The sequence below is a fragment of the Sander vitreus genome, chromosome 20 (assembly GCF_031162955.1).
Source record: "Sander vitreus isolate 19-12246 chromosome 20, sanVit1, whole genome shotgun sequence".
Classification (NCBI taxonomy): Eukaryota; Metazoa; Chordata; class Actinopteri; order Perciformes; family Percidae; genus Sander; species Sander vitreus.
The window spans coordinates 18,417,067-18,433,881 of NC_135874.1; the positions used below are offsets into that span (position 1 = coordinate 18,417,067).

Below are 16,815 nucleotides of genomic sequence, written 5' to 3' on the forward strand. Positions count from 1 at the left end.
TTTTTAGATAAAACAGACAAAGTTTCCATTTGGGGACATAATTAGAAATTGGGAAAAATTCCAAGTTGGAAAAAAGGTAATAAATTGCAATACATCGCAGAATATTGCAATGTGTTTAAAATCGCAATAATATCATATCGTGACACAAGTATCGTGATGATATCCTATCGTAAGACCTCTGGTGTTTCTCACCCCTACTTCCCAGAATGCAGTTCAGGTGACAAGCCTGATAAGTGCACGACCCTGGTACCTCCACAATGCATCTGTTGTTTGTCAATCCCCCATTGTCTATGAAATATATATGATTTAAATATATACCGTAAAATGGAAAGAGGCTAATTGATGGCGACAGAGAGCAAAAAAACTTAAAGTATTAAAAATCACATTTATTTCCCAAAATCAGTATTTTATAATGATTCGAATAAATAAAAGCCTTTACACCAAACATTTACAGAGAGCATCATCACATCACCCAATCAAGTATCCCCTCAACAATGCTCAAGCTTTATAAAAGCAGCACTTTACGCAGTTATTAAGTTAAGTTTGTTATAACATTATACACTTTGACGGAGTGGAAAGTGTCACTATCAACAGTGGTGAGGTGCCAACTACAAAGCATAAGGCAAAAACAAATGGGTGGGTCGCACTCCAATCCCCAAGGCAAAAACTACCATTTTCATCCCACACATACTACATGGATATATTCTTGGCATGCATGAGCTTCTATTAAGATTAACAGTCTTGGAGAATACACACAGATACATATAAAAAAAAAAATGATGCACTTCAGAGATTAAAGTCCCCACCTTTAAACACCCATATTGACTGCTCCTTCAGTCATGAAAAGCCTAAATGTCATTGCATCCTCTACTGATGTGCCTATCCTTCCTCCAGCAGCACAAGCTTTAAGCTTACCAAAATATATTTCCTCTGCTGGCCTCAAGTCTGGCTGGCAGCTTTGGAAAAACCATGAGGCTGCCTTGACATTCACCAGCTAGCTTCGACCATATACGGTGGAAGGAAGGAAACAGGCAGCTCTGACCATCTCTCACTCATTAATGCTTCAGAGAATCTCTTGGATTTGGCATGCGATAGCTGAACTGATGCCAGCCTGTATAGTCCTGACATATTGGGCAGGCAGGCAGACATGCATGCATAGACATTAAACACAGAAGAGAAATCAACTCGTCTCTATCTCAAGCAGGGATAAACAACAAGCTGTGCTACCTTTCCTGACCCCACACTCTTTCCATCAGCCCTGTATAGGTGCACACAGTATTTCTGCTGCATTAGGAATACACTGTAGAGTGATAAGATACTGAGAATGAAGATGACGCATTCAGAATTATGTTTCATATGATTTAAACATGTCATATTTGATTTTGTTTGAGGTAGGCTATACTTCAGACCACACACACCACCTTTTCACAGACATTTGGCAGACATCAGCGATATCTGCTCACAAGATCAGCTATCAGCTTTCCCTCCTGGAGTACACGGAGCATGAGAGACCTTGATGTCTCATATTGCACAGACATTAGGTCCCCCATTGTTTAGTCAATAGATCAATAAGAGCGGTGTCAAACTTGAGCCTAGCTGTACAACAAATTGCAAATCAAAAAAGCAGCAACTGAGCATATGGGAAACAAAGCCCCAAGTGATAAAGAGCCATGCATTTGCATGACTGCTTCAAGACAAATTGGCAAAAACAAAATACAAGTGGTAAAAAGAGAGAAGAAGGGAGACATAAAAAAGAGAGAGGCACACGTTTCCTCCTAGAAGACATTGTGAGGCTGGTTGGTGTTGGGGATGGGGTTGGACGATCAGGCTAAGAGCTAACAGATGTGCTACTAATGTCTTGCATGTCTAGCTGCCACGCCACGGCTTTAACCAAACAGCACTGCACAGATCTGGACTAAGAAAACAGAGGTGGTTTGAATAGAAAGAGCAATGGGAGGTCTAAGTAGCAACACTAAACTACAAAGACTGACAGACTGACAGTAAGAAAGAACAGGAAGAAAGAGCAAGAGTGCAATAAGCAACTCTATGAAATAAATGTTGCTACCTTTTTACTAGCGGTGGGAAAATGCAGCGACCTTTACAACTAGCTTAAATCTAACATTCCTGGCTGATGGATACAACCCCCCTGAAGTATTTATGTGAGTGTGTTTGTTTGTGTATAAAATGCTCATGCTATTACAAGCCAGGTTCTATCAAATAGAAGATAATGGGACCAATAATGGCACCAACACTGAAGCAGTCTATTAGTCTACTGGCAGCTATTGGATTGGATGTGGATGTTTCAGGGAAAGACTACAGATACCTAAGGGCATGGCAACTACAAGCTATTCTACAATTGAAACAAGTTTAACCTAATTCATCTGAACATTCATTTAAACCTTTTTTTGGACTTTTTTAACATCTGTCTGAATGCATGTGTTAGTGATGCCCTGGACTTCATTGTAAAGCTGTGTCAAGTCCCTGCAAACACACATCTCAGCAACTGAGCTAGTGAGAAAAATGTTGCGACAACCGATCAACTGAAAAAAGAAAAGAAAAAAAACACAAAATGTTCCTTTAGGAAGACGCTAATCTGTTCTATCGTATCACCACCTGTGAACACACAGATTCAGCTACAGGCAAGCAGCAACATGACAAATAATCCTTAGTCTGTGAACAATAGATTCCAGTTTAGAAACAGCCAGTTGCTTCGCATGAAAATGCACAGCAAAAAAGCTAATTGGGATGAAATGATGGTAGAGAGGGGAGCAGAGTGTGGTATTTAGGTCAACATTGTTCATATTTTCAGTCTTGAATTTGTTTATCCTCTGAAAAAATGCTTGCCAATAAAGCATGGTACTTTAGCACAGTGCCGTTTCAGCCCACTGCTCCAAGCTCTCTGTACTTTGCCTTCCTTCCAAAAGCTTTTAAGTCTCTTAATGAGATTAATTAAGCCAGTCCAGTTTGTTTAATGATGCCCCAGTGGCCTGAAGCATGGAAAGGACCATCGCTAGGAAATAAAAGCTTCACATTCCAAATACAAAAAGGACCAAAACTTTAAAGGGGTTTTTAGAAAGAGGGTTTAAAAAGTTAAACCATTGAGTAAAGTGGTGCTAATCCATTTTGCTACAGGGCACCAGAATACTTTTGGAGACTGGCGATTCAGTCCCGCAACTTACTAAACTGACATTATTTCCAGTGTAAATTCCAATTTAAAGTGCCCTTGATTGTCTCCTAACCTCCTCTGAAACAGGCCTTATGTAGCAGACTACACTCTGACCAAAGTATTACACTTGTAGCAACTTCTATCATGGCTGATGGTTGCATTTATGCAGTGGCCTCATACAAATTCTCAACTGCTTTTATATCATCTTTCTCAACATTTGCTTTGATTAATTAAGTTAGCAAGCCTTACATCAATAGCTCTAATTTATAATAAAAACATCAAAACACAATGTAAATACTTCAGAGCTTATCAATAACTCCGATGCGGAATGCATCACATCCATTTTCATAGATATATTGAGATCTCTCAAATAAATTGTGTAAATTGTAGAGAAAATGAAGCCTTGAATGGCCATTTGACAACTTCTAATTCTCAATGTTTTACTAGATACTAGCTATGAAATTGCATTGGTAATATCTGGTAAAATCTGCTACATTTGAACAGGGGCTGCATCCAGATACTGGGGTTTAATGCAATTCATTTCATCAAATATTTTTTTTATTTATTTCTCTATATGAATCTCCTGAAAAGGCTAAGGCCTCCTGCACACTGCCTGCGTGGCGTGAGCGTGCCGTTTCTGTTGCGTGCCAGTTGCATGGCAGCTGCGTGGCGTTTTCTATGTCTTTGCACACCAGAAACGTGTCTGACGCGGCACTGCTGCTGCTGCTAGCCTTGTCTGTACACATGTATGTTTCCCATTGATAAAATGAAACAATAGCATGTTATTCAACTTTATTTTGTCAATATTTTTGGGTTTGTGTATTTGTTTGCACATTTATATATATATATATATATATATATATATATATATATATATATATATATATATATATATATATATATATATATATATATACATATATATATATATCACCCTTGTTCGACATATGGGGAGAGAGTTGTGAAAATGTACTGCACTCAAGCAGTAGTATACTTCATGTTAAACAAATATATACTGATTTGATTACTGCAAAGACAATGTCGGCAGTATTGATGGCAAAATAAGCTACAGAATATTTCGTTGTGTATTGACAGGTGCAATATTTGAAAATCGATAATTATTATTACTTTTTTAATTACATTTATATCTGCATTTATGTCAAAACCTAAAGACTTTCAAACATAAAAATGTCATTTATTAAATGTATTCTTGTCAAAATTACATATAAACATCTTTTCTATTATTTTCTATTTTGCCTGGAAACTCTTCCAACACGCTTGTGTGTCGTGTGAAAAATAGGCATCGGACCTATTTCTAGCATGCCCGCGTTTTCGCCGCGCCTGAGACATGCAGGTCACGCAGGCAGTGTGCAAGCTCTAACCTGTTAACATGGGAGCCGAAATAAATACAGACACGCCACGCAGCTGACACGCTCACGCCACACAGGCAGTGTGCAGGATGCCTAAATCCACATAAACTGTTGTCTCGGCTGTTTCTGACTCATGGCCAGCTACCGTCAATGCTGTGTGGCTGGTAATTCAGTTACACCATATCAAGTGGTTCCTAATGCACCAACAGTTTTACCTTTCAGATCACAAATCTGATTCAGAAGTTATCCAGATGAAATTTACGAGTCAGGTAATACATCAGATGGGGACCCTTGGAGAAGGTGGAGTGAAATAAACAGATCAAAGGCTATTTAGTCAACGCAGCACCAATACTTCACCTCAGCCTAAATGCAGAGAGCCAGTAAAGTCAGTGGAGTCAGCCAGTAAAGTTCGTACCCATTCTGACAGAAGTATGAGGGGAAAAATGTCAAATCTGTATACATTTTTAACCCTAGAAAATAATGATGTACAAGTAGGCTACTTGAATTAAATAAAACATTTTATTTAAATTATCAGTCATATTTAATACAAATGTATTGGATTATAATATAATCCAATAAAATAAAATATATTACACTGCATAATGAGCACTTTTACTTTTGGTACTTTAAGTATATTTTGATAATACTTTTGTACTATTACTTAAGGAAGATGTTGAATGCAGGACTTGTAACTGACAAGTAATTTGTAACTGTTTTTTCTACTTTTACTGCAATACATGATCTGAGTAAGTCTTCCACCTCTGTAAATCACCAATAACAGTCGTGCATGAATACCTGCAGCAGTGTTTAACACTGAAAACACACAGGTCAGTTCAGCGTTTACTCTCAGCTCTGCTACAATAGCAGATAATCTTTAACGTTACCTGCCGGTCACATCATCTCTAAACAGTCCGCTCACAGTGAAGTCCTGCACGGACGCACACCGAGCAGATTAATGCGCTCACAGATCCAGTCTTTGCAGATGTTACCGCTCGGTGTTTGGCTAGCTAATAAGCCATCAGCCTCTTAGCTTGAGCTTTGTCTGAAGGCGCCGAGCGGCCAGCCAAATACAGTATCTAAGATAAACGTAACCACAGGTTCAAACAGGGTGGAAGAGCCTGGGGATTCAAAATACAATAACTGAAAATAGAGGGAAAAATGATAAACAGGGGTGGTCAGAGAATACAGAAATAGTAAGAAGACAGGAGAAACACCAAAATGCAGACGCAAAGAAAGAAAGCCTTAATAATGGGTGTTCATGCCCATTTTTCATATCTAAAATAATTAAATTAGAGTCTTACCTATTTGCCTCTCCAGGTCAGCTGCTTCATCTGGGGTGGCCCTGGGCAGCACCCCTGGGTCACTGAAGCTGGTTCTCAGGAGTGTCCCCAAAACAAACAGAAACAGCACACCGCCTATGACTGGGATGACTGGGGTCAACTGCAGCGCCAGGAACGGACAACTGGTAGGACAGGAAGAAAAAGAGAGACAAAGAGAAATAAGAAAATAGCAGACAGGAAAGACACATGGTTCTGCCTGACCTGTAATGCTTAGCTAAGTAGTAAAAACCTGAAAGTTCCAACATTCAGAGTCTTTGAGGATTACTGGACAAACTTCAGTCAATGGCTTTAGGGGCATGTGTCTGTCTGCCCAAATACAACCTGCTCTTTCTAGCATAAATGTGTACAAAACAAGCCTGTACAAAACACAGAATGGTACTCAGTACTGTAATGTTTAAGAAGTGTTAACTGTGACTTGTTGCTTAATGAACAGTAAGTGGATATACAGAAGGGTCAGTCCTCTGTGTTGTAATCTGTTCTATTGAGATAATTTTGTATAATCCCATTAAACGTCCAACAGTGCAGGAGGTTATTACTGTAAATCACATTTAGTACCATAGAGATGAGGCACAGGCTGCCGCATCTCATTTCATTTGTTAGTCTCTGGTCTATTGGATTTAGTTTGGGGTCAGCAAAGAGGTGCCATTCCACACAAGGTAAATTAAATGAACATGCAGTAACCATATGTCTTCAGGGATGCTGTTGAGAAATGCAAAATAATACTGTGAGTTGAGCCAAGGCTCTTGTTCATCAACTCATCTATTGAAATAAAGTACCATATGCAAACACCCCTTAAGTTTTGACCCGTTTTTGTGTGCTGAAAATATGTATAAAATACTTTTGTCAAGTGACTTTAGAGCAAATGTTTAAAAACATATGAGTCCTTTATATTGGACCATGCCCAAAGTGGCTCCTTTAAGTGCAGGTATAGGTGATTAGTTATTGTATGTAGTGCATTACTGACTCTTGCAGGAGAAGCACCATTAGTTTTGCAAGGAGGCTGAAATACATTGATTGATGAACAAAAAAGATGGAGCTGGTTGGTGGGATAGGTATTACCGCTATTCACTAAGTGCATTGGACTGCACTACATGATTGACTGCCATTTAAAAATCAATGCAGAGAAACGATGACTACAGCTCAGGATTCTTAAAGTGACACCGATAGCTATAATAAAGCAACCGTTGTGGTTGTCAACCATAAAATTATTCAACCCCATTTTATAACTAATATTACAGAAATGCTGCACTGAAGCTTTTATTTGTTCATTTTTTACAAAAAATGTCACACTTTACAGCCCTTCTTTAAAGTGCTTTGAAGGGCTTTAAAGTGAAAAATGTTCAGGTTCATAATTGTATTTAGAGGTGATATCAGAATAGGTTTACATGGTTTAATTTTCAAAAAACACCATATTTTTGTTGTACTGCGCATTGCTGAAGCTCCTCTTTTCACCCTGTGTGTTGAGCTCTCTGTTTTAGCTACAGAGTGAGGCATCGCACTTCTATTTCATCTTTGTTGGGAGTCACACATGCGCAGTACTAGGGTTGGGTATCGTTTGTTTTTTTTCCAATACCGGCGCTAAAACAATACTTTTAAAACAGTGCCTGAACCGATACTTTTGAAAAGATTTTTTAAAAATATGTATATATTTAAAAAAGAAAAAAAAGGAGCACAAAACGACAGTCGGCGACATTTAAGAACGGCTTGTTTATTGCTAAGGCCATATGGTCAAAATTAAAATGATAAAAAATTTAATAACAATAACTTATAAAAAATAATTTATTTCTCCAGTAAATTGCTGGTAAACGACAAAAACAACCACTAGATGGAAAAAGGGTATTTTACAATAACTTTGAATGCACCACGAGGCTGGCGAGGCGAGTGCTGTTTTTTCCGACAACGGCAGCTGCAGACTACGTCTCTGTGTTGGAATCCTCTACAGTACAGTCACACCGTGTTAGCAGTCAGCATTTTAACCGCTCTCTTAATACATCCATGGTTTAATCCAGTTGCTAGCTAACGGTAGGCTAACGTTACCTGCTGTATTATGCTAACTAGCATCATATGCAGCGATGTTTCGGTTGCCTCTAATGTCCGTTTCGGAGCATCAGAGGGCAGCACTGGCATTTCAGTGGCACCGAAATCCGCGTTACTATTGTTAAGGCACCGGTGCCGTATTAGCACCAGATGTCAGTACCCAACCCTACGCAGTACCTAGGTAAGCACTGCTAGCTAGTCAGTTGCAGAATATGAGGGCATGCCACGCTACCACCTAGGCGAGCATTATAACATGTGTAACAAAGTGATACACGTTCGTCACGGAAGTAAAGGCTGGACTACAATAGAGCTGTTTGGAGCAGTTTGTGAACAGTGTTTTCTGCTGGAGAGTCCCTTTGGGGTGGACTTTGGGCTTTTTCATTTTGTAAACCCATTACATGCACAAAAAAGACATAGAACACAATAAAGGAAAAGGAAAAAGCTAAAAAGCATAATATGAGCACTTTAAATGTATCAAGGCAGTATGAGGTTTTTTTCCCCAAGAAATATGTATGATAGATTGCTGATGGACATCGTATCACTATTAGGCCTGTCATGATAAAAAAAATTTGCTGGACGATAAATTGTCCCAGAAATTATTGTGATAAACGATAAAATTGACGTTCCGAGACCATTTTAATCTAATATAATGATAATGGCATAATAATGCAGGTACACCTTTTAAAAAGATCAATACACTTTTATTTCTAAAGTTTATTTAACACCGGAACTGGAAGACATTTTAAATATCCACAACATGTCTTTGATCTCTCCACAACTATGTCGTCTTTCACACTGTTGTACAGCTGTGGAATTGTGTATGTTCTCCCAGGCAATTCGTTCTGGCTGTCAAATGTTTGCAGCATTCCCGAGTGTTTGTGCGATAGACTACAGACTCTATACTACATTTAACAATTATGTATTAAACACTAAATATTAAATTTAAATAATTAATAAATTATATTTATCTATATGGCTATCTGCCACATGGCGAGTAAATGTTCGTACCAAAATAGTTCCGTTTTTCAGTCTTGATTTTGGCGAAGGTGCAGCTACTTTCTTCTGCAGGTCAGAGCTTCGCAGGGGCACACACACCACACACGTATGTCCAAGCCTGTCTCCACCTGCAGGCTGTCAACTGTATGCTTTGGAATGAAAGGGAGAAAACAGGATGCCGAGTAACACGGCGGCTATCGCTCATATACTTTTTTTTTGACGGCGCCTTAACTGCAAAGTGCTGCGGGAAATCCTGCTCCAACTATCAACTAGCGTTTTCTCTGTTTCTCTCTCTCTCTCTCTCCGCCAGGAGTCCCGCCTCCCCACACAAACACCATGCGACTGACAAGAGGGTTCACTCCTCGTTACGCTAAGGAACCGAGAGTGGTCATCCAGTCTCTTTGGTAGAGAGCGAGAGAGAGAGAGAGAGAGAGAGAGAGAGAGCGGAAAAACAAATAAGCAAGAAAATGGAAATTATCGCGGCCGGAAAAATTATCAAGCTCATTTTTTTTTCCGTGCGATTAATTGATTTATTGACTATCACAACAGGCCTAATCACTATCCCACTATCTAAATAGCCTTCAGATGGTAACACCTTGGATCTATGCCAACAGCAGTTATTCTGATAAAGCAAGCCAAACTATATTTAGGCTTGCCATGGAAGATGTGAATATGGACCTGGAGCATTTACTTAGATTTGCTGATCTGAGCTAATTAGGGTTCTAGCATTATATGCACACACTCCCTGCTTTCACCTGAGCTGCTGGAGATGACTGTCCTTCAGGCAGGGGAAAAGGTCACCCAACACTTGACACACAAGCAAAGAACACAAAGGCTTACAAATGTATTAGTTCACTTTTGAAAGTGTGCACGTTTCTTGTTTTATAAACACAAGTGGCTGGGATTATGCTATATTCTCAGGTGCTTCAAATATACACCCTGTTGTAAGCTGAGTAAGCCAGTTCACTATATTTTTTTTATTTAAATAAAGACTATATCTGAATCAGACACATACAATACTTACAATGCTGTTTGAAGGATGTTTAACACACTGTCTTCAATGCATGCCATTACCCCATCTGAGTGGACACTGGCCAGTCCCGCTGCTTCTCTACATCTGGAGTGAGACTGAACTAAGCAAAAAAACACTAGGTTGTCTGGGACATCAGCAGGGGGCTGCAGGCAGGACAACACTGTGCAGCACAAACATTTCTCCAGTTAAACACTTGCCTGGAGGGTCCCAAGGTCATTGTACTGGACACGTGACTGTGTCAATGTTCCATATACACAACTTATGTTAGATGCTTGCTAACAGGGCATCCATTTTCCAGTCTTCTGAACTGGGCTGGGTGGAGACATCATCCAGCACGGTCCTGTGATTGTAATCTAATAAAGGGCATATTCCCATCTCTGGCTGAAGCAGTGCTACAGACCATGTTTCTACTTATAATCTTCCAAATATTGATGCCATTGTTTAGATAGAAAGAAGCTCTGTTGCTGCCTATTAAAATACTTTGGCGGCTAACATTGTACACGTTGAACGTATCCCTTGGGGTGCTATGCATTTCCAAATGCATACCACACTGCATTACACACAGCAGACATGATTATACAACCAAGTAAGTGTATTATCTCATAATAATACGTTTGCATAGCACTATTGCAACAGTAATGTTTTGGTAATGTAGGCTAGGTTATACAAAGAAGAAAATAGGCCTTAGTGTCCTTTAACAGACGTGTTCAACACTGTTCAATGATCAATAATAAGCAATAAGAAACGGTCACAACTAAGATTTACCTTGCAAAGAGCTGGTAAAAACAACTGAGCAAATTATATCTTCTTGCTCTACTGCCAAAGAAGAAACAAAACGTATGTTTTCAGAAAGGTCAGTTTGCTTCAACTGCCAGAAAGAAAACAAATGACAAGAGCATGCCAGAAGATTTCTGACCATTTAGGCAGTGCTGAGAGGACAATTCCTTAAGAATTGCTGCAAAGAGATGACTACTCTAGTCATGCAGGGAAAGAAATCCGTTTTTTTGTTTCCTGTCTGGAGGGTTAAGTGCATGAAAAATGAATAATCATCATAACATAGCAAACACAACCCACCTTGGCTATTACTTAAACATAAATATCCACATTAAAGCCTGTAGGATCTCTCGCCCCCCCCCTCCCCCTTTTATTGGTGTTTAATGTTATGATGGTGATGGTTTTTTTATGTGTGCAAAGTTCCTGCTGGCCAAAATATCTGAACAGTCCTCTCTGTATCTATCTTGGCGCAGTCTGTCTGCATCTGCCCCAGAAAAGCAGAAAATGTCAAAGTCTGATGTCATTACCCGACATCTATTCATCTACCCATTTAATCTGTCCTTTATTTTGTCTGATTGGTCACACATCACATTAATGAATCCACCAATTAGAGAGGCTAATGGGAAATCCCTGCAGTTGTAAAAGGCTTGGCAGAACTTGAGCGAGCGTGTTACATCTGTAACAATTAACCCAAAGCCAAGATTTGAATAGTTTTGGAGTAAGCAATGAGAAAGTCAAGGCCCCCCACTGATATGCCAAATATATGAAAATGTAATTTAGAGCTACAAATTCACAGAATCGTGTGAATGACCTGCATGTTCTCACTTTCTGCAGGGAAAGCTAGAGATGTGCGCTCCTCTTTCATGAAAACATCTTTCAAAACTTGTCATCTGGCAAGTGATGATAGAGATTGCTGAGGGAGGAGCACAAACCGCTGCCTCCATCCTCAGCAGCTGTGTATTAATGTGTCGGACATCAGGAACATAATGAAAAGGCATGCGTCATGTGTGATAAAAAGTGACAGGTCAGTAGAAAGGGACAGAGATTAAACACTGAAGCCATTAGAGAGGGAGGATAGATGCAACATCAAGCCTGCCTCTTCTATAGTCATGGATCAATAGAGATACGTGGACGAGCTGCAGGTAGGCAACATCTTGCCAGGTTAGAGATCCCCCTGTAGATGATGTCCCGGGAATACATTTTTATCAGTCACTAAACATGAGCAGTGAAGAAAACGAGCAATTTCAGCAAACATATTTTCCTTTAAAAGGAGAAGAGCGAATATCAACAAGGAACTGGACATTTCCATAGTTACATCTTCATTTTCCTTTTAGTTTGATACTCAAATCTTATATTGAACTGGGACTTTAGGGGCTTTGTTGCCATGGAGACGGACAGTATCCAATGTCAGACATGGTGAATTCCGAAAGGAAATGTGGTTACCCTGGAAACAACCACATGAGTGAGCTGAAGCCTCCAAGGAAGAAAAAAAGAAACAAAAGACAGAGACAAGACACAGACAGCATGATGACATTCATTACAGTCCTTTTAAATGTCTCAACAAACAATTTGGTTGATGAGGAAGGAGACTGAATTATTGTTGGATTTCAGTCAGAAATGGTGCAAAGTAGGCCATTAAATCGCGATCTCGATTCACCCGTTCGTGATTTTTTTTTCCATTTTTTTTCTCCTTCAATTAATTTATTGAAAGCATTTACATTAACATGTTTTAATTATGTAAAGACATGTTCAAGGAGTTCAGACAGAGCCTGTATCAGGGCCATATTTAGTTCAATGTGTTATATGTCACTATTTTTGGTAGCCTACTGTACTTAAATGGCCAGTATGTACTTTTATTTTCTTTATTCATTGAAGCCTCTATGTTTACAGGCTTGTGGTGATGCGCAATGTGCTATCGGTGCCAAAAAAAAATCTGTTTGGTACTGCCAATTTGTTTTGTTTTGTCATGGTTCATGTATGCAATAAACATTACACTTCGTGAAAAAAAAAAATCGTAGCAGAGAATCGTGATATCAATTCTAAGCTAAAAAATCATGATTCATATTTTTCCCCGAATCATGCAGGCCTAGTGCCAAGACTTAAATTGTCACTGGGTGCTGACCACAGAGTTGAGGGATAGGTGGGGGATGTCTTTATATGTTCTATTGGTCTTGGCATACTCATACATTTCTTAGTTTTCAATCACCAGGACAGTAACTATGTATGCTGGAACATGGGATTGTAAGTACTCTTCCCTCAAAACATATAAATCAACCCTAAACACACTTATGTGCCAAACATAAGTAAAAGTCCTGCCTGCCTATTTGGCCTAAAGTTGAAAAAATAATTTATTTAGACCTAATACAACAAATATCTAGAAAATATAGGCCTAAGCTATGAATGACTGTAGAGACTCAGGCCAATACTCAATGAAGTAACAAAACTGAAATCTATGCTCTTCACACTGACACACCATACCCTAAAAAGCCAATGTACAGATTACATACAGAGAACTCTAGGCAGGCAGATCTATCATTGGTTATTGTGGAATCATCTTAAAGTCAACCAAACATTCAGACTGGAAAATATAAAAAATCATCTTGGAATGATGGTCAAAACTCTTTTCCAACTCACTGAAATCCCTGGAGTAACGGGTCAACAAAACAAATCATGTGTACGAACTAGAGGTGTTGAAATTAAAGGTCCCATGGCATGAACATCTCACTTTAACATTAATATGAGTTCCCCCAGCCTGCCTGTGGTCCGCCAGTGTCTAGAAATGGCGATAGGTGTAAACAGAGCCCTGGGTATCTTGCTCTGCCTTTGAGAAAATGAAAGCTTAGATGGGCTGATCTGGAATCTTCCCCTTATGACGTCATAAGGGGAACGGTTACCTCCCCTTTCTCTGCTTTGCCCGCCCATGAGAAAGAGAGAGACATCATGGCTTGCAAACAAGCGAAGCATGGCAATTGGTCAAGGCCACACCCCCACCCTCCACCTTGCCCCCCCTCTCTCCTCCTCAATAGCATTTAAAGCTACAGACACAGAAATGGCACATCCTAAAGAAAACTCCTTATGGGACTGGCTCTAGTGGCTGTCATTCTGCACCAAGGCTGAATTTCAGGAAAGAGACTTCAGATACAGTATTAGAGGACCACTAAGGCCTATATAAAAGAGACTTCAGATACAGTATTAGGGGACCACTAAGGCCTATATAAAAGAGACTTCAGATACAGTATTAGGGGACCACTAAGGCCTATATAAAAGCATCCAAAAAGCAGCATGTCATAGGACCTTTAATTGAATAATCGATGCATCAGGATGCGTACACGGACGATGCTGCAGTGGCCGACCATAATTGATTATAACACAATGACGTCGCTCGTTAATTTTCCAGCCCCAGCATAAACATTCAAATGAAAAATAACATTCTCAGTAGCCTAACCTGTCTCACACACACACACACACACACACACACACACACACACACACACAACGGCTGAGCGGAGACACAAGGTGGAGAGAATTGCAAATCGAGAAGAGGAAAGAAAACTGAGAAACATTGAGAGACACTAGAATAGTTAGCTTGGAGAAGATCTAAGTGGAGTAACAAAGCTGAAGAGGTGTACACTACGGCACTTTTCTTGTCTAACAGCAGTGGTTTAGAACAAACGTTGTGCTAGTGTGCCTGGCTAAAGTTGGAGCTAACGGCGGAGAGTTGCTGAGTGGGAGGACGCCGATTTTGGACCGGAGAGGACGACAGCGTAGAGGACTTTGCTGTAGTGGGTGACTGGTTTTCGTTATCGTGTTTACTGGACTAACAACTAACTGTAAGTTGGATTTCTGTGCGTTTGCTTCACTGAAGAGAACGTTCTGTCGGACGCATCGCACACAAGCTACCATCAGGCCTGCAACTTTTTTTCTTTTCTTCCTCTTGTGTGTGTGTGTGTGTGTGTGTGTGTGTGTGTGTGTGTGTGTGTGTGTGTGTGTTAACAGTGGTTTAATAGGGTTTGAGCACGTTTTACATTGAAACTGCTGTAAGGAGGAATAATTTTGTGTAACTGGAGTGTTTAAGTGGAAACTGATACAGAAATGGGTAAAGGGGTAGTTGTGTATAATATAATTTGAAGAAATATTGCAGTTAGCATATTTGAAGGGTGTGATTTGTGTTATTTCTTTTTTGTTATTCAATCTAACGGCTAAATAGTATTTGTACATTTAAGTTATCGTTCAGTAGACAATACCTTTTTTGTTAAAGAGTTGTCTGGGGTCAGTAGGGTGGTGACTAACTAACTAATATGACTAACCCCAGATAGGTAAACCTTTGTGGTAGCTACCTTAAAAAAACGAACCCAAACACCTCATCATTCCAGTCTAAAGTTACTTATTGCAGCTTGGGCATTGCCCTTGACAATGCAAGCTTGTCAAGTCAAATATCCTATATGGCTTTAATAGAAAAATGTTTTGATGCATCATGATATTGAATCGAAGACATGATAATCGTAATCAAAAGATCAGTGAAGATTCACACCTCTAGTACGAACATGGACTGTAAAACCAAGTTCGGAGATTACTGCTCTTTGATAGCTTGTACTGATAATTGCCCACCAAAAGGTACCCCTTTATAAAAGTGTAGCATGACTATCAAGGTATGTGTGAATTATTGACTGCTGAAGGAAGTGCAATAAAACTATGATAGCTAATTCCTGGGGCAAACACCATAATGATATATGGTTAAGACATCTGTAAGATATATTAATGCATGTCACTGAAGAGCAAAGAGTAGCACAATGCAGAATGACTAATGGACTTTAATCAGAGGATGATTTGATGATGGCAGCAGCAGAACACATTATGTTGACATAAGCAAAACCTAATGTTTGCTTTGTATTTAAGTAAGGAATGCTCATTGCTTCAGTCTTTCATTTCACTGGAGGGATGTCACTGTGTCACTGCCAGCAGCACTTGGCACAGTTGAGCCTGTTTCAGAGAAAAGTTAGTAGATCAGATTATGTAATACACTACTGGTTTTGAATCCCATGGCCAAATTAAAGTATTTGAGGGACCAAGACTGACACATTCCCCATGTTCTCACCTAGACTTTATTGGTTTGGACAGCTACTTTGAATTTTCTTCTGCAGGGCAATCGACAGATCCCAATTTACATTTTTTATTCCATATGTATTCTTCCTTAGGCATAATGAGCCAAAATTGTGTTTCCAAGTTTCACGATTCTCATAGATTCCAATGCAAAAATGTAAATAATAGACTTTTCATTAAGTAAGAAAAAGGTAACCCAACTTAAACTGAAAAAAAGGTTAATCCATGCACAATCTAATAAAAAAAAAAAAACATGAGCTTTACATTCTCCAGACAAACAAAACACTTAAAACTTTGCGATTTTAGTAAACCCAAAAGGCTGAGGACCACAAAGACTCAACTATAGACTCAAGTTGCTAGATCTCTCAGCCAAAGCCAACTTAAACTTTACTCTGAGCAAAAAGCATTGACATTCTCAAACAAGAAATGGGGCAGGCACAGTAAAGTCAATCAATGTTTAGTTGGGGTGTCCAAATCCATGATTCAATTTGACTTTCAATTTTATGGTCACAATTCGATTCAATCTGATTTAAACATACATTCTTTTTAGCATTGACGGACGGCTATGCCATTGTTAGACTATTGAGTGTTTATACACGTGTAGAGATCAACAGATCATTAGTTTATTGCCCTGACAACTGTTATTTACAATGCTCATTTCGATTGATTTTCGATTCAGAATCAAAATTGTGACACCTCTCTGTTTAGCATGGGAATAATCGTATAGAACCAATCTGTACGAGTGCCCACTCAAATTGGTCTCTAAGTTCGGGTCTCTTGCTTATTTCGGCTTCTCACTAAACAAGCACAGGAAGGAACTGAGTCCAGTAAAAACACAATTTGATTCCAACAAAAATATTTATAAGTACACAATATTGTCCCAAGGGAAATATGTTATCATGACACAACTTTCTATCTGTTCTTCTATGCTTACCAAACATCATCATGCCAATCAGAATAAAGAATATAAATTGAACTGAACATAAAAGCTGCTAGTAC

General features: G+C 39.2%; 1 protein-coding gene across 6 annotated transcripts in view; it reads right to left on the reverse strand.

The window, feature by feature from the left end:
- The window catches only part of zdhhc14 (zDHHC palmitoyltransferase 14), a 55,041-nt gene that overhangs the window by 27,657 nt on the left and 10,569 nt on the right, over positions 1-16,815 (reverse strand). For all 6 annotated transcript variants that reach the window (XM_078277426.1, XM_078277427.1, XM_078277428.1 and 3 more), the window contains exon 3: positions 5,838-5,998. In XM_078277426.1, the coding sequence (XP_078133552.1) occupies positions 5,838-5,998 (161 nt within the window). The remainder of the gene's footprint in view (positions 1-5,837; positions 5,999-16,815) is intronic.